The sequence below is a fragment of the Sebastes umbrosus genome, chromosome 2 (genome assembly GCF_015220745.1).
Source record: "Sebastes umbrosus isolate fSebUmb1 chromosome 2, fSebUmb1.pri, whole genome shotgun sequence".
In the NCBI taxonomy this organism is placed as follows: Eukaryota; Metazoa; Chordata; class Actinopteri; order Perciformes; family Sebastidae; genus Sebastes; species Sebastes umbrosus.
The window spans coordinates 41,151,722-41,173,902 of NC_051270.1; the positions used below are offsets into that span (position 1 = coordinate 41,151,722).

General features: G+C 39.3%; 2 protein-coding genes across 10 annotated transcripts in view; both read right to left on the reverse strand.

The window, feature by feature from the left end:
- The window catches only part of pacsin3 (protein kinase C and casein kinase substrate in neurons 3), a 58,473-nt gene extending 43,694 nt beyond the window's left edge, over positions 1 to 14,779 (reverse strand). For 2 of the 9 annotated variants that reach the window (XM_037793391.1, XM_037793402.1), the window contains exons 1-2: positions 13,778 to 14,407; positions 13,506 to 13,597 (exon numbers count right to left, since the gene is read on the reverse strand). In XM_037793391.1, the coding sequence (XP_037649319.1) occupies positions 13,506 to 13,597; positions 13,778 to 14,007 (322 nt within the window). In that variant the 5' untranslated portion in view covers positions 14,008 to 14,407. Of the gene's footprint in view, positions 1 to 7,734; positions 7,820 to 13,505; positions 13,620 to 13,644 lie in introns of those variants that run through there. The other 7 variants (XM_037793373.1, XM_037793382.1, XM_037793427.1 and 4 more) reach the window with 6 other exon arrangements.
- Positions 14,780 to 14,929: 150 nt separating this feature from the next.
- Positions 14,930 to 22,181, reverse strand: part of ero1a (endoplasmic reticulum oxidoreductase 1 alpha) — a 29,083-nt gene continuing 21,831 nt past the window's right edge. The window contains exons 8-15 of the mRNA XM_037793462.1: positions 20,942 to 21,003; positions 20,810 to 20,836; positions 20,367 to 20,459; positions 19,008 to 19,254; positions 17,971 to 18,040; positions 17,267 to 17,353; positions 16,967 to 17,103; positions 14,930 to 16,445 (exon numbers count right to left, since the gene is read on the reverse strand). Coding sequence (XP_037649390.1) covers positions 16,385 to 16,445; positions 16,967 to 17,103; positions 17,267 to 17,353; positions 17,971 to 18,040; positions 19,008 to 19,254; positions 20,367 to 20,459; positions 20,810 to 20,836; positions 20,942 to 21,003 — 784 coding nt within the window. The 3' untranslated portion in view covers positions 14,930 to 16,384. The remainder of the gene's footprint in view (positions 16,446 to 16,966; positions 17,104 to 17,266; positions 17,354 to 17,970; positions 18,041 to 19,007; positions 19,255 to 20,366; positions 20,460 to 20,809; positions 20,837 to 20,941; positions 21,004 to 22,181) is intronic.

The window sequence follows — 22,181 nt, forward strand, 5'->3', positions numbered from 1 at the left end:
GTCTGCATTCCAGCAGGGTTTGTGAGAGTATGTACTATGTGTATATATCAGGAACTGGAGGTTCAAACATCTATAAACAGATTCTTCTTTTTGCTCCAGCTGCTGTTACTCTGCCAACAGCTGGCTGTATATCAGAGCCTGAGAAACAGCTGTGTGCCAGAGCTGCTGCTGTGTCTCTTTCCTAAATGAGAGACTCACTGTTTAAAGAAAGAAAATTATGCTGAAATGGCCATGCTGTTGGCAAAAATAAAGCACACTATGGGTTTGTTTGAAAGCCACTATCATGCTGCACTATCTGTCACATGAAATGGCAACTGAACTAAGTCAGGAGTTTGTAAATATGGTGTTCTGGAGTGAATCACTTCTTGGAAGAGCTTGCCCTCAAGCTGTTTTATTAGCCTGGTTTCCATGTTTCAACCCACCACAGTGTGTGGCTCAGCTGTAACTGAGGCTTCACTAAAATGCCAACAGACCTTGATTCTCACTGCTCCTCCGGGCTAGTGTTGTCACAACAGTCAATTTAGCACACATATGATGAGTGAAGAGTGAAGACTGTGAGAATATAAGATGGAAGAAGTCCTACACCATCGTCATAGCCAGCAGCTTCAAATCCAGACCAAAATGAATTTATTCAATGTTGTCAGACTGCTGTTGAATACAGCAATGCAACCAAACAACAGTAAACTCACCAGGGGTGCAACACTATATTGAGGAACAATATAAAGTAATATAAGAATGCAACAAAAAAAACGATTACACTGTTGACTATATCTGAGCAGTTACAACTTTCAAAAGGTCTAATTTTTAAGGGTGGAAAAAAATGTATTCACCTAATGTATGTATTGCAATTTTTTTAAACAATTTTAAGTCTATACGGAGGTAGAAGGAAGTTACCGCTTTTATTGTTGCAGTCTGAGTAATGTTACGTCATATCTGTTCTGTATCCATCAAAAACCAACACACCCTACACATTCAGTAAAGGATGGAAACACTTTGGGTTTCACACATTGACAGGAAAACCAGAGTTAAACAGAGCAGAGCTAAAGCTGCATGCTAACTCTGTCACGGACAGGAAACGTTATCATATGGCGGTAACGTGCGGACGAGTCGGCCGTCGCTCTCATCTCCGTGGTCAAATGGGCCGACGCTACAACTGTAGAGCACCCAGATACTGACATTTCTGTTCTCTGCATTCAAACGGCCCCGATGGAGCTGACAATGGATGGATAAAGAGAACGGAGCTTGGCGAAGTTAGTGGAAGTATACAGGAGTGACTGCGTCCTGTTTTCAAAATAAGGTGTTAACAAAATCCCTTATAAGTTAAAAGTAAAATACCAGTAATTTGTGAGGTATTTTCCAAAGTAAAAGACCCTAGAAGTGCATGATTCAACTTTTCCCCATGGTCTAGTGCCAAAAAAAGTTGCCAGAAATAGCAATACATCGTAATATCGAATCGCATTACATATCGAATCTGCACCTAAGTATCGTGATAGTATCGAGTCGGGAGATAGATATATCGTCTCAGCCCTTCTAATTTTTGTTTGCACACTTAAAAGCCAGAGGGTGAAATTAAAGGTCAGCTGCCTGTATATGTTGACAAGCTTTCAGTCTAAATGTCATGTAAAAACCTAGTTTGTGTGAAGATGTTTAAAGGAATAGTTCCATATTTAGTGAAATACACTTATTCGCTCTCTTGCCAAGAGTTACGCGCAAAGATCGAAACCACTTTCAGGTCTGTAGGGCTGTCAACACATATTCATAATTCAAATATATATCTGAATAGTAAAATAAACTACATATATGAATATGAAAACTGAACTGAAAGAAAGAAATAACACTACGGCGGTTGTCTGTTTAGCAAGCACTAAATCTACCACATGACGGGAGTCTCACAACGTCACTTTCATTAATTGAAAATTAAATTTAACGTTAAGTCAAGTTGAACAAGGAATAATTCTACAACAACCGTAATGATGGCAGAGAGCTCGGCGGCAGAGAGAGAGACACCACGTCTTAACAGCAAGTGTAACGTCATGTAAACAAACCATGTACCCATCAGCTGTGGGCTCCAGATCAGACTGGAGATGTAACCACTTAAGAGACAGATGAGTAGTCATCTTTTGATATTTGTACTTTTTGAACAGACCACACGTTTTATATTGTGATATTTACTGGAAATGACATACAATATAGCCAACAACAAGTAGGAAGCTCTCAGGTAATCTCTTGATGATCTCCCTCCAGCCAGCCTTATTTAGGTTTTTGTAGTGAAATGAGGAGGTATCGAATCGATACCTCCTCATTTCAACTTCATGAATCAGCCGTTCCCCGTCCGTTGTGGCGCTTTCAAAGTGAGCGACAGGAATAAATAGTAACAGGGCATCCGACAAAAGTTCATCTCAAAACGGAGCCATGCTACGTCGCTCTCGGCCAGTTAGAACACGGTGTCTTGGACAAAATGTGAAAATATAGGTATTTGAATAGTTCGAACCTCGAAGAATGAATATTCAAATGTCATTTTTGGCCAATTTTGACAGCCCTACATGTCTGTACAGTATATATGAAGCAACAGCCAGTTAGCTTAGCTTAGCATAAAGAATGGAAACCGGAGGAAACAGCCAGCTTGACTCGGTCTAAAAGTGAGTCATGGTGGGAGTAGACAAGACTCAAGTCTCCAAACAGATAATATACATATCACTAAAACATGTTCTACTTTTAACTACATGGAAGTGGATCAGAAACATGAAGGTCCCAAAACGAATCATGGGACATTCGGCATTGTCACGGTGAAAGAGCGATTGTGAAATTCATCCAATCACACGACATGAAAGACAATAGCATATCAGGGGAAACATCTGCATGTTTGTTGCTTGAGACAGATGTCATTCAACATAAATCCATCCTGCATCTGTTCTTAAACTCTACACACCAATATCAGTTTCTAAATAAATGTGAGGGAATAAATACAGTAGGTAGTGCTTTATTTTCACTGTTCAGATGGCTCAATCACATTCAAAGTAGACTTAAGAGATATCATCTGGCTACAAAAAGATGCCATCAATTAAGGATACAAATCAAGGATTATGAGGTTGGTAGCAAGTGCAGGCAGAGATAGCTGTGTGTGTGTGTGTGTGTGTGTGTGTGTGTGTGTGTGTGTGTGTGTGTGTGTGTGTGTGTGTCACTGTGAACCAGTGGTGGAATGTACTTTACTTAAGTACTGTACTTAAGTACAATTTTGAGGTACTTGTACTTTGAGTGTTTCCATTTTATGTTAATTTATACTTTTACTGCACATTTCAGTGGGAAATATTGTACACAGCACAGAAACTGCCCTCCGTAGAGTCACAAATGACTTATTGATGGCTGCAGACTCTGGTGCAGGTTCTGTGTTAGTTCTGCTTGACCTCAGTGCAGCATTTGACACCATCGACAATTCCATCCTTATCGATAGAATAAATCAGTGGGCAGGTATCACTGGAGCTGCCCACTAGAATTTTTTTGTTTCAGTTGGGGAGTTAAGTTCTAAAACTGCAGAGATTAATCATGGTATTCCTCAAGGATCAATCCTGGGACCTGTTCTTTTTACTCTTTACATGTTGCCCCTAGGACACATAATCCGTCGTCACAACATCTCCTTAGCTACATACTGTAGCTGCCTACAAGACTTAACAGGTTGGATGTCCCAAAGCTTCTTAAAACTTAACTCTGACAAAACTGAAGTACTCCTCATTGACCACGTCTCAAATCAAATACAGCCTCTCTTTGGCCCCCTTACTCCCAGCATAAAGTCAGCCAGTTATCCTGGATAGCAACTCAAGTCTGGAAGAACATGTAAAGAACGTAGTCCAGTAGTGCTTTTATCAATTGAGAAATATCTCTAAAATTAGATCAGTTCTGTCTTTCAGTAACACAGAGAAATTTATACATGCTCTTATATCATCCCGTCTCGATTACTGTAATTCTTTGGATACTTGCTTAAACAATCGAGCAACAGAGCAGCTCCAAATTGTTGAGAACTCTGCAGCTAGACTACTGACCAAAACCAAACGATGCTCTCACATCACACCAATTCTGGCTTCACTTCATTGGCTCCCAGTCTCTTTTAGAATTATTTTTAAAGTACTTTTAATCGCGTTTACAGCTCTGAATGACCTGGCACCGGAGTATATAACGGTGCTCCTCACACAGTACTGTTCGAAACAAGTCCCTCAGGTCTGCCAGTCTGGGTCTTTTAACTGTTCCAAAGTCCAGGTTAAAAACAAAGGGTGATCAAGCCTTTGCAGTACTGCCCCCATTATTATTATTATTACTTTTTACTCCACTACATTTAGGGTGCTTTCACAAGCCAACATTTGTTCCCTTTTTAATAAATTAGCTCCTAACAAGCCCCTCAGCAACTTATTTTTTTTTTTTAATTTGGTGCTCTTTAATTTGTGCGTTTTGAAACCGAACCAGAGTAAATAGAATATGAACCAAAACTCTCAATTTCACTCTGATTCGGACAAGCAAAACGGATTATGGGTTGTGGAGGCAGCCTAAATTAACAGCTCAGCTTTAGCCACTAGTTACTTTCAGATTTCAGAATCAAAAGATATTACATTTTAAAAAGCAAAGATGTGAGAGAAGTCCAAAAGAACAAAACAGATGTGTCAGGGTTCGACATTAACCATGGCCTGATGGCCCGTGGCCACAAAAAGTTAGACCATATCCCAAGTTTTATCAGGTCTCTCTTGAGAATGAGACTGCGTGTCTCAATGAGCTTACAGTACATGTGTAAATAAGAGCTCAATAAAAACTAAAACATCCCCATACTGCGAGCCTTTGCCAACGCAACATTTCAGTTCTACAAACATCACCAGGGTTTCCGCCTGTGTATTGCAATCCTGGCCATTACAAACCCTGTCTAAATTTACTCCTCGCCAGGCCTCAGCATCAGGGATTTTTAAAAAAAAAATGCATTTTTAAGATGTTTTTTAAACTACAATATTTTGTATTTTTGAAAGTACCTACAGTTGTCGGATGAATGTGGCGGACTAAAAAGTACAATATTTGCCTCTGAAATGTGGTGGAATTGAAGTATAAAGTAATAAAATTAAAATAATCAAGTACCTAAGAATTGTTCTTACATACAGCACTTGAGTAAAAGCACTTAGTTACTTTCATTCACTGATAATTAAGGCTGGGGCGATCGTCGACATAGTCGACGTAGTCGATTACGTAAATACGTCGATTTACGTAACGTGCGTCGACGCATCGGATGATGTAATGAAAATGCGCTGCGCCCGGTCCGAGCATGGATTCTGATTCCCCCAGAGAGCAAAAAACCTCTCCAACGTTCATCAAAGGTGTGGGAACACTTCAAACAGAGAACCAACAATGCGGTGCTCTGTAAATTGTGCAGAATGGAGATGGCGTACCACAGCAGTACAAGTGCAATGCACCATCACCTGACAAGAAGGCATCCCGGAGCGCTGCGTGAAGAAGACAGCAACAAGACACCGCTGTAAAGCCTGGGGCACACTGCCCGCTTCAGGCTCGCCTGACGGCAGCGTCACGTCGTGGCCGCGTGATGCCCACCTAGGGTGTTCACACTAGACGCGAGTTAGCTGCCTCTCGGGAGCGTGTCAGCTACCTGTCAGCTGTGTTTCTGATGCTGCTGTCAGCCCTTTCTTTCTACATAGAGTTTGCCTTTTAATGGCCATTTAACTTCATAATAAATATAATTTATATTTATTTTAGACAGAGAAAGGTTCAGAAACGTGTGGTAATTAGTAAATAATAGTAATAATCCACAATTAAAACTCAGTACTGTATTCATTTATGATGCTTTCCAACTCTCTGCTTGTTCCACATCACTGTCCGGCACATATTTCAGAATAAAAGCTTTGTGTCAACAAATGAAGGAATTCTGTGCAAAGAAAACCCGCTTTAGGGCTTTTATTTCGAAATGAAAGCAGGAAGTGTTGATTTAAACCCCAAACTTTATACATTTTTGGAGCCCCCAAAGTGATTGCGTTTTCCACAGCACTGACTGCTCATATTTCAGAATAAAAGCCTCGTGTTAACAAATGAAGGGATTCTGTCTATAGAAAAAACGCCTGAGGGCTTTTATTTTGAAATGAAAGCAGGAAGTGTTGATTTAAAAACAAGTTTACTTAACTTTACTTTTTTTTCATCTCCGTAACATATTCTACAGATAAACCTCGAAACTGTAGTAAAGTCTTGCTGGTATGAAGTTAATATACTGTCACTAGATCACTTTCACTGTCTGTGACATATTCTACAGATGTCTAGACATGGAAACTATAGTAATCTTGCTGGTATGAAGTTAATATACAGTCACTAGATCACTTTCACTGTCTGTGACATATTCTACAGATGTCTAGACATGTAAACTGCAGTAATCTTGCTGGTATGATGTTCATATACAGTAAATAGATCACCTTCACTGTCTGTTGCTGCTGGGACACGCAGCCGAGAGGCGAGCGGCTCGCGTGTAAAATAGGCGAGCCTTCTATTCTATAAAATAGACGCGCGTCTGACGTGCGTCTCATGCGGGCAGTGTGTCCACTCTAACCTGTTAACATGGACGCCGAAATAAAAAACAACACGCGACGCTGCCATCACGCGAGCATAAAGTGGGCTGTGTGCTCCAGGCTTAAGTCCTGTTGACTTTTTCATCACCCTGGCATGATCTATTAAGATTGTAAAAGCGCAGACGTGTTTCTGTTAACAGTAGTCATTTAAAGTTTGTTTTTAAAATGTTTCTTCATCACCACCATGTTAAAAGTATTTTATGGACCAGTTATAGTAACGTAACGTAACGTTACACCACGCGTCATCTAACGTTGTTATTCGGCCGTTATATATTTTCTGTTTACTTTAACGGCGATGTACAAGTGAGAAAATGGCTTAAAGTAACGTTACATATTGTTCTACAGTCTGTGACTGTTAGTCTGTAAATAGTTTCAATTATTTCTCTCTTGCTCCACACTGATGCAAAAGTACATTTGCTAGTGTTTATCTTAACTGCATATTATTACAGTGATGAAATAAATCCATGTCTAAACCATTTTAAGTTTTCAGTTAAGTACTTAAGTAAAAATACTGATGAGGATTATTATTATTATTATTAGCCTAATGTCATAACACAACAGTGCTGTGGAAATTAGACCTGTTTCAAAATGTGCCACTATTATCATTATTCTAATGGCTTTCTGTGTCTCTTTTTCAGGATAAGACAAAGCAGAGTGGAGGACTTTTTCCACAGAAACAACATTGCACTTTATTCCTTTTACATGAATTTACAATACAAGCTCTTGTTTTAATTTTATTTTGAAGAAATTGTATGTTGGACTGAAAACAGATTACCAGTAAAGACTGGGATATTTTTTGTTGAGAAATAATGCCATAATAATACTCTTGTTTAATGTATATGTTTATAAGAGAAGATATTTGAATAAAGTACTGAAATAATAACGAGTCAAGTTTTTGATATTTATTTATTTATAAAAAAATTTTTTCGAATAATTGAAGAATTAGTCGTTAGATTAATCGACTAATCGAAAAAATAATCGTTAGATTAATCGTTAAAAAAATAATCGTTAGGTGCAGCCCTACTGATAATAGGGGCACAATAAGTATGATAATGAACAGAAACAGCACACACACCACATGTTGCACAGGATCAAAACAATGCTGAAGCGTTGAGCCCAGAGTGACAGCAGAACTTACCTTATCAGAGACGAAAATTGAGACGGACAGATGTCCAAACAGAAGACAGTCTCTGTCTCCGCGGGCCTGAGAGACACAACAGGGACAGACGGAGAGAGGAAGATCCCTCAGGAGCAGATGCGACAGCAAAGGGAAAACACACAGAGAGGTTTGTTAGACAGCGGAGCAGCGTGCGGTTAGATCCCAGCAGCGTTCAAACGGGGCTGACCCAGCGGCCCGTTATAAGGCTCGGTGCTGGCTGGAAGGTGGCACATTCTGGGGGCCAGGGTGAAATGCCACACATGGAGCTGGTAGTGGACGGATAATGAAACCGCCAGAGGACCAGCGGCCCCCATAAGAGGAGGTCAGAGCAGTTAGCTCACACCTCTAAAATTACCTTCCTGGGCTATGAGTTGGGAAGGGAGTGTCAGGTTTTAAAAAAGACCACAAGACCGTACTTCTGATCATGTTCAAAGACATATTTTCAGATTTTTAAATGTTTTCCTAGCTTGTCTGTTGAACAGTGTTGGCTGCGGTCGGAGGACGCGGGGGAGACCGTAGCTTTGGTCTCCAGGGCCGGAGTCTCTGCTGTATCTGCCTGCCTGCTTGCTTTCACTCACACACCGCACTCGTTCTCTTTCGCTCCACCTCTCACGTGCATGGGCGCACACCACACACTGCAGAAGAGTTAGTTTAGCTCTGAGAATATCTAGTGAATGTACAGTGGAAGTTTGTGCAGAAACAAATGCTGCAGCTCCTCCAGACCCAACAGAGGTTTCCCGCGTCTTGTTTCATGCTGCTAAGTAACGTTATCGTCTCCGACCAAAATTCCGGTGTCTCCCCTGTTTTTTTCTGACTGCGGTCGGGAGGCTGAAGCAGGAAACACGGTATCAGCATTGATTCATGGAGAGACCTTCGTCTGGTCAGCTAACATTACTGCCAAGCAGATGAAATATAGAGTGATATTGTGCTTTTAGCTGACGTGTGTCGCCTCACTGTATTGACCGATACTCGTTCATGTCTATGTAGAGCGAGCACAAGCGCGAGCAACAGGACGCTGACTTTCGTTGACTTAATGGCATAAACATGTTTTATTTTCACGAAACAATGCAGCAACATTTGATCTCCAAGTTGTCAATCAAATATAATTGCAGGTCGGTCTTTTAAGCAATTGATTCAACATTTCACACTCCGTCCCACTCGTTTTGTAACGTCTGACAGCTCGAGGCTCTGCGTCTAACTGTCAACACACCATGTGACAGCAGCTCTCTGGGAGAGAGGCGAGGCCAGGACAGAAAACAAAACGAAAGCAGATCACAGAGAGGCAGAGTACAGCAGACTGAGAGAAAGGGACAACTCAGCCTTGTTCCCACACACACACAGCTGTTGTCCCAGCAGCTCTTTTCTGACCAGAACCACATCGGCAAGGCTATGCTGGGCCAGAACCGCCTCCTTGCCAGCTAGCCCTATAGCTCTGCAACGAGCTCTGCAACAAGCCTGCAGGCTCCAAGACGCTGGCTGGGGCTGGCTTGGCACAATCTGTTGCACGTTGCAAAGATTAACCTAGAACCTGTTTCCCCTGCTGTTCACATTTGATTCCAGTGTGACTGCATGAAGCCTCGCTGTCTAGAAAATTCAACACAGAACACCCAAGACTTATATTCTCTAACAAAATATAGCTTTAATTAAAACAACCTGACTGCTGGCTTCTTTAAATAGAGCTGAAACTGTTAGTCCATTAACAAATTATTCAGCGACTATTTTGATAACTGATAGAAGTCATTCTTCAAGCAAACATTTGTAAGTATGTAAGTTACGTGACATACATGAACGTTGAGTTCTGGTTTCACACGGGACACAAACGCCGGTCTCGGTATTTTGTGACCCACCTATCCACCCCCACCTCTTCCCTATGCGGCGTTCACCGCTATTTATATTTCCTGGTTCATGATTACGTTAATTACATACAAATTGATTTTGTGCAATATATACAAATTACAGTGCATTACTTTTCGTAGGTATAGCTACAAACAGTGTATGAGACCAGCCTGAAATTTAAAGTAAATTTATTTTCAATTTCTTATTCTTTTCATTCTAGTTACTTAATGCTTTGTTTTTTTTTAAGATAACTTTTATTACATTTATTGCTTCTGATTTATTTCATGTTTTTGTATAAATCAGTTTTTTAAAGGGTTTTAGAGTAGTAGTAAACAAATGTCTATATTTTAGCATCTTTTGGGTAATTTCAGGGAACTCTTTTATGTCATTAAACACTCTTACCTACATAATGAGAAATAATTAATTCTACTGTTGGTTAACACACTAAATAACATGGAGCCCGTTTTGTTAAAAAGGTGTCTACTCTAATCAGCTGGATGAGATGTGATAATAATAAAACAGAAACATAAAAAGTGACCCTGACCTGAACTCTTCAGTTTTTGAATTCTGGTGTCACTTTCTTAAGTTTAGATTTTAAAAAAGCACAAGCAGATGGCCAACCAGAGAAGAGCTGGGAGGGAGTTCACATTCTGCGTTGACATATTTCAGGTTTCCATGAAATTCCACTTGCTTGGCAGGATTTGAAGCCTGAAGCTCGGGGAAAGTCTCAGCCTGCCTGCCCCGCCCCTCCATAGGTCCGACTGTATACTGCTGCTTGTCACATGGATTTCTATCAGCCAACAGGCCGCTGGCCTCATCTGATGATACCTTCAGTGGTTAGACATTATTTAGTAGAGATTGTGTCCACTCAGCACTCACTCAAAGCATGAAACAAATTGTAATAGGGTAATTATTCTCCTTTTCCATCATGAGGTGTCAGATTCACAAAGCGTTTTGACTATTTTTTAAGGTTTGAGGTGTGTAAACTGTCTGATTCGCCAAAGTAAAAGTCATGAGAGTCACTGCTTCAAAACCTACAAATCCTTTCTTAATTAATAACGTGAAATTATATTACCGTAGTTCAGTTTAAGGCCACAATCTGTGACATTTCTCGTTACTTTTATGTGGAAAGGAGGCAAATACATTATCATTATTTATCAATTAGGTATGGAACGGTTCAGGTAAAAAATCAGAATCGTTCGGTTCACTAGTCACGGTTCAGGTTGTGTAAGAATTGTTCGGTTCATTTGAAATAAGTTATGAGGCCGATTGTGTTTTATTTCATGTAGAGTTAAGCTCCCGTTTATTGTCACACTAGAAATCAAGGCCTATGGAAGGAGGCTGGGACACGGGCGGACATGAGTCTTATGGTATTGGGTTTAACACATGCGCAGTGTAACTGAAGCTGCGGTCGTGCGTTGCTATTGGCTCAAGTGAATGCAGACCAGATTTTACTGCGCATGTGTTGATGAAGCGTGACCCAGCCCCTTTCACGGATGAAGTGCGGCTGTCAGTCAGTTTAGGAAATGGCGAGTAGACACGATAAAGTCCAGTTAGAGGATCCACCAGCTTCGTTTGGCTCTGCTGTATGGAGCATTACAGATTTAGTGTTATCATGAAAATGACAGGAAAAAAGTGGTGGAATAAACGGTGACTGTGTGAGCACTGTGCAACACGTGTGGTTGATGCTAGCGGCAACCTCCGGGTAGAAAAGAGCTACTCCTTCTCCCCGCTGCATTTAAACAGCCTCTACATGCAGACTCAGACTCAGGCTCAGACTCAGGCTCAGGCTCAGACTCAGACTCAGACTCAGATTCAGACTCAGACAGGGTAAAAACACAACTACAGCATCAGGGAGGTTTATGGTGAAAGATATGCAGCCTTATGGAGTCGTGGAGGATGCTGGATTTCAGCATATGGTTAACGTAACGTTACTTGAGCTGCGCTATACACTTAAGCAACACAGTAATTCCAGCAGCACAATCCCTGTTATGCGTTTTATATCTAGCAATTATTTTTTTAAAACACAGTGCCACAGAAATCCAACCGTATTCTGGTTGAGCTTATTCTTCAATTTATGTTGATGGCCTTTGTCTATAATTACATCATACTTATATGAAAATAACAAAGCTGCATTTCTTGTTTGCACTAATGACTGTAGAAGACCTATTCTTTCAGTTAAGATTTGACATTGAAGAAGTGTTTATGTTCTTTATGTAAGCCATACTTTTGTTAAGGCAAACATTTGTTAACTTATTTTTGCCAAATAAATGAAAAGCATGTTGAAATCAGAACATGACCTCCTCACTGTAACATTAATGTATCGAACCGAACCCAAAACCGTGACCCCAAAACCGTGATATCAACCCAACCGTGAATTTTGTGAACCGTTCCATCCCTAGTAGCAATGTACCTTTTGGTGACTTCAAACCTTAAACTTGCATAACACAGCATTGTTTTACGTAATATACTGGTACTAGCATTACACCTGTGCTTCTTTTCCGACTCTGGAAAGTCATAATGTCTGTTGTGAAAAGGGCCGACGGGATGATGAAGTTGTTCTGTGTGTGCTGGATTTGTAAACAGATAATGTAAGCTGACATATTAGCCATAACAACTTGATAAGCTAAACGATATCTTTTAGTTGTTCTGCTCCCTACTGGTCAAAATCACTTAATTCAGCTTTAAAATGTGAGCTAAAACCATTTGGTAAAGGAGAATGGCTGCTGTAAACTTTTGTTTACTTTATGAGAGTATTGATGCGTTTTTAGAGCAACTTATTAATATATTCTAGTTATGAGACTACTTTTCAAACCAATATTGCTATTAAAAAGACAGAGCGTAAAATTAAGAAAGATGTTATCAATCATGTCAATACCGATAAGTGGTGAAGAATCTGACAAATTCATACTAACAGCTAGTATTATAGCGCTGGAAGAAGTACTCAAATATTGTAGTCAAGTAAAAGTAGCAATACCACAGTGTATAAATACTCTGTTACAAGTAGAAGTCCTGCATTCACATTTTTACACAAGTACAAAAGCATCAGTACTAAAAGTAAAAGTACTCATTACTCAGAATGGCTGATTTCAGAATCATGCATATTATAATATTAGATTATAATTATTGGTGCATTAATGTGTTCATTACTTTAATGTTGAAGCTGGTAAAGGTGAAGCTCATTTAAAGTACTTATATATTTTTATCTGATGGGCAGCTTCTTATTTCCCCCCTGGGGATCAATAAGGTTTTAATCTATATCATTACATCATTATTTATTTGTTGATTAAATCTGCAAAGTATCTAGAGTTATCAAATAAATGTAATGGAGTAAAAAGTACAATATTTGCCTCTGGAGTATAAAGTGAAATACTCAAGTAAAGTACCTCAAGATTATACTTTTATTATTTGTAAGTAAATGTACTTACTGAACTTTGTATACTACTGGGTAACGTTACATTAGTAACGTTGGTTACATTAGTAACGTTAGTACAGTACTGCCTTTTCTATGTCAAAGTATCTGGTAACTAGAAATGTCAAAGAAATGTAGTGGAGTCAAAAGTAACGTTACAATATTTCCCTCTGAGACGTGGTGGAGGAGATGTAGAAAGTATATATATAAGTATGTAAAGTAGCGGGAAATGGAAACACTATGAAAAGTACAAGTATGTAAATGTTGGCTCCAAGTAAGTTTGAGCTAACGTTAGCTCAACACTTCCAGCTAACGTTAGCTTCGGTGCTAACTGTCAGTAAAGTCAGTTATTAGTCAGTTTGTGATATTGGATGTTTAGAACACAGTTTGGTTGGTAACGGTTCTGATGTTCCATGAGCAGTAAAGTATAAATAGACGTGTAGAACAGTATGATGTGAGCGTGGTGTCACCGTGCTGGCTGCAGACAGGTGAGCTCTCTTACCTGTTTCTCTCCGACCTTGAGGAACAAACCAGAACTCCTCTCGGAGCTTCAGCGGCTCTCCTCTCCTCTCCGGTCTGACCGCCTCGCCTCTCCTCGCCTCTCCTTTCCGGTCTGACCGCCTCTCCTCTCCTCCCCTCACCTGTATTCTCGTTAATCAACACAGCGGTTAGTCCTGTTTAGAAACCTCCAAAAACTGCGACATGTTGCGAGTTTCCTCCCCCTCAGCCATCAGCCATCAGCCTTTACACGGTGACAAGATCCCACTAACTCACCACCAGATATCGCTTCTCTCCTCGGTTAAACAGTCAAGTTCCGGAGTGAAAAGTTCAAATAAATGGTGTTTGTTCTCCGGAGGGGAATGACAAGTAGTTTGGGCTGTTCGATAATAACTCCGCTGCCTCCTGCCGTCTGTGTAATGAGATGCTGTTGGATAATAAGTGTCTCCCCCCTCCGCTGCCTCCTGGCGTCTGTGTAATGGGATGCTGCTCACCACAATCTCCATTCATCCTATTACCCAGTTTAACCCTTCACTGTCTGCTGCACGGCTTTATGCTGCCTTACTGGACCGTCGGACAAACCGCCACTACACGCTGGAAAAAACATCCCTCCTCCTCACATGAGCAAAAAAAGCAACAAAAAAAGGAGCAAAAAAATGTAATCTCCATTTAGTTGTACCTCATAGTTGAAATTATTATAGAGTGGGATTGAATAGTGGAAGATTATTTTTAGAAGCAATATCATTTTATGCCCATAAATTAGCTTGCAAATTGTAAAAAAGAAAAATAACTTTATAATCTTCCTTTACCTCGAAACCAAAAATAGTATAGTTAATATTATTATAATTATTATTATTATTATTGATAGTAGTAGTAGTAATTGATATTTGCAAGTCAATGTATCATATGCTTGTAAGATAAATTGGCATGTAAATTGTAAAAATGGAACTTTATAATTCTCTTTTACCTCCAGACCAAAAATAATAATTCATATTTAAAAAATAAATGTGTCTTACAAGCCAATTAATCTTATGCCTTAACCTTTAAAATTAATTTTAAAGGTTAAGGCATAAGATTGTCAAGATTGACAATTGTCTCCTCACGTTTTCAGTCCTAAAAAACATTTATATTATGTACTTCTTGAAATTTGTCATTTATCTACAGCAAACAACAACCTGTGTCAAAGTTGTATATTATCACAAATAACAAGTTTCAGTATCATTTGTGATAACAAAAAAATCTTGAATAAATGTCAACCAACAAGCTATAGATGGAGTTTTGGGTTCTCGAGGTGTACTTGAAAGCACCATTAACCCAGACCCACTGATAGAACTGGGTTAATGTTCACACACACACACACACACACACACGCACACATATACTGTAAAGACAATAGGTCTGCAAATAAATAAAAAAAAGATTATTTCATTCCAATGCAGGTCATCACTTTAACACACCGCACGTTTCTTGTTTACATTAAATGAAGACTTTCCAAAGCAGTTATCTTTACAAACAGCGCCCTCTTCTGGACCAGCGTAACCACTAAAACACTGTGCTGTCATATTGTCTGTCTGATTGAGTAAAGCAGCAGAAACATCTGAAATGACACGTTTTTATATGTATATAAAAAGCATGTTTTAAGTTTCCTAAAAATATTACATTGGAGCGGTTTACACTCTTCAGCCTTTCCTAATAGCTGCAAATATTACAAAATGCTTTAAGCCCTAATAATATCGTAGGAAATATAAAATATTACCAGAAGTGTAACGTGTCAAAACGTCAAATTTCAATTTTGTGAGAGCCATGATATATTATCTACAGTTTTTTGTATTCGATTCTCTTTGCATAAGTACATTGTGTTATGCCATTCAAAATGTTTGATATGCATCAGAATTAAAATAATTAGTTACATGTTGTAGAATGGGCTTTGATGCATTTTGACTCTTTGGTGTGTGTTTTGCCCTATTAAGACTTGTGCTCCTCTAGTCTGCCCTGCTATTGGACAATTTGTCCCTTTTAATTGTGTGATTAGTGCAAGTTACTTTTCAGTGGAACTGGATGGGGAGCATAGTCCATCATTGCATGTATGGATACATTTTTATTTATTTTTATTTTCGTGGAATAAACTTCTTTTCACTCACAATACGACCCTCATCAATTGGATAGCTGAAAAAGGAGAGTGAGTGTCTTCAGAGGGCCAAGTGGAAGTTGGACATGGTAGTCTACATGAGTCAGAACTCTTTACACCCTGCTGGAAGTGGTGAGGAAGGTTTATAACAAGCTGCCACCACATTTATCTTTCCAGAAAAATAAACTCCAAATCGCCACTGAGTACTGGTGAAATGTAAATTTACGCGAGTACTTTACTTAAGTAAAATTTTTAGGTATTTATACTTAACATTTATTTTACATTTTATGCTTACTTTACAGATTTAGATTATCAATTAAAATATAAATCAACTAATAAATTGTGATGTAGGCTAATATTCTAGGTTAAACTAGCCAGCAGTATACAAAATCAGTTAAAATTAGCTCCAACTTTACCAGCTGCAACATTAAAGTGATGAACAAATTAATGCATCAATAATTATAATCCAATAATATAAATTATTCTGAAATGGGGCATTCTGCATAATTGATACTTTTGCTTTTGGTACTTAAGTATATTTTTATGCTAATACTTTTGTACTTTTTGTACTTGAATAAGATTTTGAATGCAGGACTTTTACTTGTAACAGAGCAATTTTACACTGCAATATTGCCACTTTTACCCAAGTTAAATATCTGAGTACATCTTCCACCTCTGCCACTTCAGGTTAAACTGATGGAGGTTTAAATGATAAATTCAGCAGGACTGAAACTGAAGAGTCGACCTCCACTTCGTCAACGCTCCTCTGATAACAGCGATCTGAAGTTCTTCAGCTCTCTGATACTTGTAGAAATCCTGCAGGACATTTCATAAAGAAAACTGTTATCTCTTTGGGTGGGGTGTGTATTATGTATTTGTATGTGTACACATGTATTATACCAAGAATTGTATGTATTGTATTATACAAAAAAAAAGTATTTAGGCCTTCATTAGAGACACGTCTTTTAAAGTATTTTATGTTTTCTGATCTGCTCTCCTTTAACTTGTTACTTTGCTGTTGCTGCATCTATTTTATATTAAAAGCCCACCACCTGTTCAGGGGGTGTAATCCTTTGTTTTTACTGGAATGTTTGTTTTATTGTGAAAAATCTGCAGGAAGTGTTGAATTTCACTAAGAGCATCTTAAGCATTGAGAAAGCAAACAGCAAAGTAGACCTGATCAGAATCAATCTCAGTAAGAGGAGTATTTCATGTTGTTGTACAGTAAAAGAAATATGAATTTTGGCCAATATATTCTCACTGCCATTAACTCCAGGATATAATATGAAATTTTGCAGTTTTGACATTTCATATATGATGCCGAGGGACTCTCTGACCTTCCAAAGGCGTTGAGCAGGGAAACGATCTCCTGTCGGCTGAGCTGGAAACTGGGTCGCTGGACGCTGGACGAGGGCAGAGCTTCAATTTGTCGCTCTGAAAACAAAATCTTTAGTGCTGTTCCTAATCCCTGAGTCTGGTGACGAGAGAGAGAGAGAGAGAGAGAGAGAGAGAGAGAGAGAGAGAGAGAGAGAGAGAGGGGAGCAAATCAGAATGCAACATATAATGATTGCAACATATAATGATTTGACTGCACCTTTATGTACATCATTACTATAACTCTCGTATTAATGACTGGCCTGCAGTTTCCCCCACAGCCGACACTTGAAGCAGCCCACACAGTCCATGATCCTGGAGATGTTGAGGAAGGCCAGTCTGACGTCCTCCTAAAGGCCAAAGAGATATGTTATAATTAGTTTTAGAACAAAAGAAAAACAGGCTAGACCTGAGTGTACTTTGTCACGTTACTGCTTTCTTAATTCCTATTAATTTCTCCGTGTTACAGTGCAGTTAAACTCAAATTATTTGATTGATTCAATGCAACTTCAGTCAATATTCTAATAAACGTTTGCACAACATCTAAATGCTTTCTGTTGATAAATCTTTTACAGATCCAAGCAATGAAGACATTACATTTCTCTCAACTGCTGAATCTGAATCTATGATATCTATCACACTTTCTGGAATTATTGGCTCCAAAACACTTTGCAACATGCTTTTTTTTTAACTTTCAACTGGGGGTGTGTAGATAATGCCTGAATTTGAATTAGAGGGTGAACTAGTCCTTTATTTTTTTTTCTTCTTTTATTTAGTGAAAAAAGGAACAAGAGGAGTCTCATTTTAATTTATAAGAGCTTTAATAGTCTTGTCATGTCCACAAAGACCTGCTCATAAAAACTGGGAATCATCCTTGCTTTATAAATTCTGTTGTATTCTCTTTGATTAAGAAGTCATCAAACTGTAAGTCACTTTATTTCTAAAGAGTTTAGAAATGGTTGCTGACCTTCAGTTTGGCTGCTTCCTTTTCATCTCCAGCAAACAGAGACGTCTCATCAAAGTGTAGAGGGAAAGATCTGGAAGAGGAAAGTCACAACAAACTACCAGGTTATATTGTACAATAAATATGACAGCAGCACAAGAAACTACATTAATGAGAAATTAAGACATTAATAATTATAATCTATAGCTTGCTCCCATCATAAGTACCTTTATAAAGTGTACTATAAAGCAAAGATTTCAGAGGACAAAAAAAGGAGAGAAATAGCTATAAATTTGTCACTTTTATTTTGTAATTTGTCTTTAATTGCTCTTGTATAGTTTCTATTTTTACTTCTATTCTTATATAAGTTTTATATACCTCTTTTTTTTTTACTTTCTCTATTCATCTGTACCAGTTCTGGTGCTGGTATCAGGCCTCAGACTGACACCGGCTCAGTTCCGGAGTCGGCATCAGGCCTCAGACTGACACCGGCTCAGTTCCGGTGCCGGTATCAGGCCTCAGACTGACACCGGCTCAGTTCTGGAGTCGGTACCAGGCCTCAGACTGACACCGGCTCAGTTCCGCAGTCGGAATCAGGCCTCAGACTGACACCGGCTCAGTTCCGGAGTCGGTATCAGGCCTCAGACTGACACCGGCTCAGTACTGGTGCCGGTATCAGGCCTCAGACTGACACCGGCTCAGTTCTGGAGTCGGTATCAAGCCTCAGGCTGACAACGGCTCAGTTCTGGTGCCGGTATCAGGCCTCAGACTGACACCGGCTCAGTTCTGGTACCGGTATCAGGCCTCAGACTGACACCGGCTCAGTTCTGGAGTCGGTATCAGGCCTTAGACTGACACCTGCTCAGTTCTGGAGTCGGTATCAGGCCTCAGACTGACACCTGCTCAGTTCTGGAGTCGGTATCAGGCCTCAGACTGACACCTGCTCAGTTCTGGAGTCGGTATCAGGCCTCAGACTGACACCGGCTCAGTTCTGGAGTCGGTATCAGGCCTCAGACTGACACCGGCTCAGTTCTGGAGTCGGTATCAGGCCTCAGACTGACCGGGTCAGCTGCAGGATGTGCAGCAGCAGCTGTTTGTGCCTCCGGTCCTCCTCCGGTCTGCCGGTAAACAGATGGACTGACGGCTGCTGGAAGAAGGGCAGAGCTTTGGCCAGCGCTCGCAGCTCGATCAGGAACAGAAAGTAGAGATTGCGGAGCCTCTTGGGCCCCTCGCCGTCCGTCAGCTCCGAATCAAAACGCTGTCTGAACTCCGACACGTTGTGACCCCACTTCTTCTGGAACCAGCTGTCTGAAGGAAAGAGAGAAGGAGGGTTAGGAGTGATGCAAATAACAACACAGCTAAGGAAAGACAGTGTTGTTTGGTCTGAATCAAGACAGGAAGACTAGTGCAGAGGGAAGTCACAACAACCTGTCGAGTTATACAATAAATATGAAAGCAGCACAAGAAACTACACTAAGTAGAAGTGACGAAATGTCACTGGACATAATTTATAAGCTGCTCCCAACATTATTCTCTTCACAAACTTAATTATTAAGTAAAGATTTCACAGGAAACTTTAACTAAAATAAAAAATAACCTGCAAAAAAAGAGAGCAATAACTGTAAATGTGCCACTTTTATCTCGAAATGTTATATTTAATTGCTCTTTTCTAGTTTCTATTTTTACTTCTATTCTTATTTAAGTTTTATATACCTCTTATTATTATTTTTTTCTTTCCCTATTCATCTGTATTTATTTCTGTCCTTGTGCTACTGCATCAATAAAGGTTTATCTTATCTTAAACTAGAAATATAATATAATATAATATAATTAAGGCAGAATAATCATATTTTCTTGCAAAATAATATGATATGATATGATATGATATAATATGATATGATATGATATGATATGATATGATATGATATGATATGATATGATATAATATAATACAATATAATTTAAAAAGATAAATCATATTTTCTTGCAAAATGATAAAAAACTCAGAAATGATTTAAGTCTGTTTTTATATGTGCTATAAGGGAAAAAAAGTAAATGAACAAAAATAAATAATAAAATCTATTTATATATAGCTCTATTTAATATGAAATTGTATATAGACATTTCAAAACTGACACAACATTTACAGAAAAATAACATTATAGAGCTGAATGAATAACAGATGGAGAACAGTAAATAAAATGTGTTTCTATTTTTACTTCTATTCTTATTCAGAAGTAAAAATAAGTACAGATCAATAGAGAAAAGTCCATTATTTAGCTATTAATTGAGAACAATCAGTTATTTTTGAAGAATTTACATAATAAACTACAAACATTCAGTCTGTTTCTGTCCTGTTGCTGACTTGTTTTCCTTCATGAATCAGGGGTGAGAATAAATGACTGAATGAAGTGTCTCACCATCCAAGAGGTATCTGGCGCTCAGGTGTATGTTGATGCTGGCGTGGAGGCCAGAGATGAGCCGGTAGAAAGCCCTCTTCTCTACACACTGACCTGACAGACACAAACAGAGAAGACAGTTGAGAAAAAACATCTTTTCTGTCTTCAGGTGAAACGCCAGGGTGACCATCCCCCTTTGTGCCCCCATGTTCAAACAAACCACAGCAAAAGTGCCCATGGGTGCCCCTATGGTAGATAAAACATGATAAAGTGCCCCCTGGAATGCCCTTAAATGATGACAAATTTAGAAACCATGATGCAGTGCTATATAAGTGGCCCTATGTGCTAGAAAATTTTCTGCACGCTCGTGCCCCACCGTGTGCCGCTGGTGCCCTTTTTATTTTTTTCGCCCCTGCCCCTCAGGCACATGCTCAGACAGCCTGAGCCCGCCACTGTCAGCTCACCTTCCAGCCAGCTGTAGAAGGTCTTCGCTGTAAATAAATAATCACAATGTTGTTGTCAGACACAAACAGAACTAAACTGACAGTCTGAATGAAGTGAATCATGGTGAGATGTAACAGTAAAGAACCTCTTACCTTCATTTCCTGAGCTGCTGTGGAAAGAGTTGGGAATTAGCGGTCGCTTGATCGAGTACGGCCTGCGAGAGGGAAGTTAAGGGAGAGTGATGAACTCATCATCAACATCTTCTGAACTCTCAGCAGTGGTGGAGGAAGTATTCAGATCTTTTACTAAAGTCAAAATACTAACACAACACTGTGAAAACTGTGAAAATAGTCCTGCACTTAAAATGTTATTTAAGTAAAAGTATTTAAGTATAATCAGGAAAATGTACTTAAAGTATTAAAAGTATAAAAATGTCCCCAGTGACTGTTATACTATTATATATTCTATCATTAGGTTCATGCATTAATGTAACAGAAGGATTTTACTGTTGTTGTTGGTTGAGTTTGAGATCATTTTTAACTATTAACAAATGATTATTTTCATTATGGATTACTCTGCTGATTGTTTTTTCTGTTAAAGGGACTGTTTGTAACTTCTTACACTGATAAATCATTGCTGGTCGGTGTCCCATGCGCGTTCGCGTGTGTCTACGCTGTTGAGACTCAGACTCCAACACAAATTACAGTGAAGCACCAAAACCTCTTGGTTGTATTTAGTGAAGCTCGTCTGTTAAACAGTGTTGGCCGCGGTCGGAGGACGCGGGGGAGACCGTGGCTTTGGTCTCCAGGACCAAAGTCTCTGCTGTACTCTGCTCCTCTGCCTGCCTTCACTCACACACCGTGCTTGTTCACGCTATTTCGCTCCACTCTCACGTGCATGCGTGCTCACTCCACACTGCAGAAGAGTTAGTTTAGCTCTGAGAATATCTAGTGAATGTATAGTGGACGTTTGTTCAGAAATAAATGTTGCATTCTTACATAGAGTCCCTTTAATCGATTGATTGTTTGGTTTGTGAAAATAGTGACAAATGCCGTCACAATGACCTTCACAATGTTTGTTTTGTCCAACCAACAGTCCAAACCTCAACATTATTACTAATACATTAACATATAATATATATAATATTAACATTATTAAAGGGACTTTATGTAAGAATCAGAAATGTCTTGTTAACAGCGACGCCTGTGGCCGTTAAGTCAACTAAAGTCAGCGTTGGGCTCACGCTTGTGCTCGCTTTACATAGACATGAAGGAGCATCGGTCAAAACAGTGAGGCGATACACGTCAGCTAAAAGCACAATATCACTCTATATTTCAGCTGCTTGGCAGTAAAGGAGCCAATAAGCAGTGGTCACTCAAATCATTGGCAAAG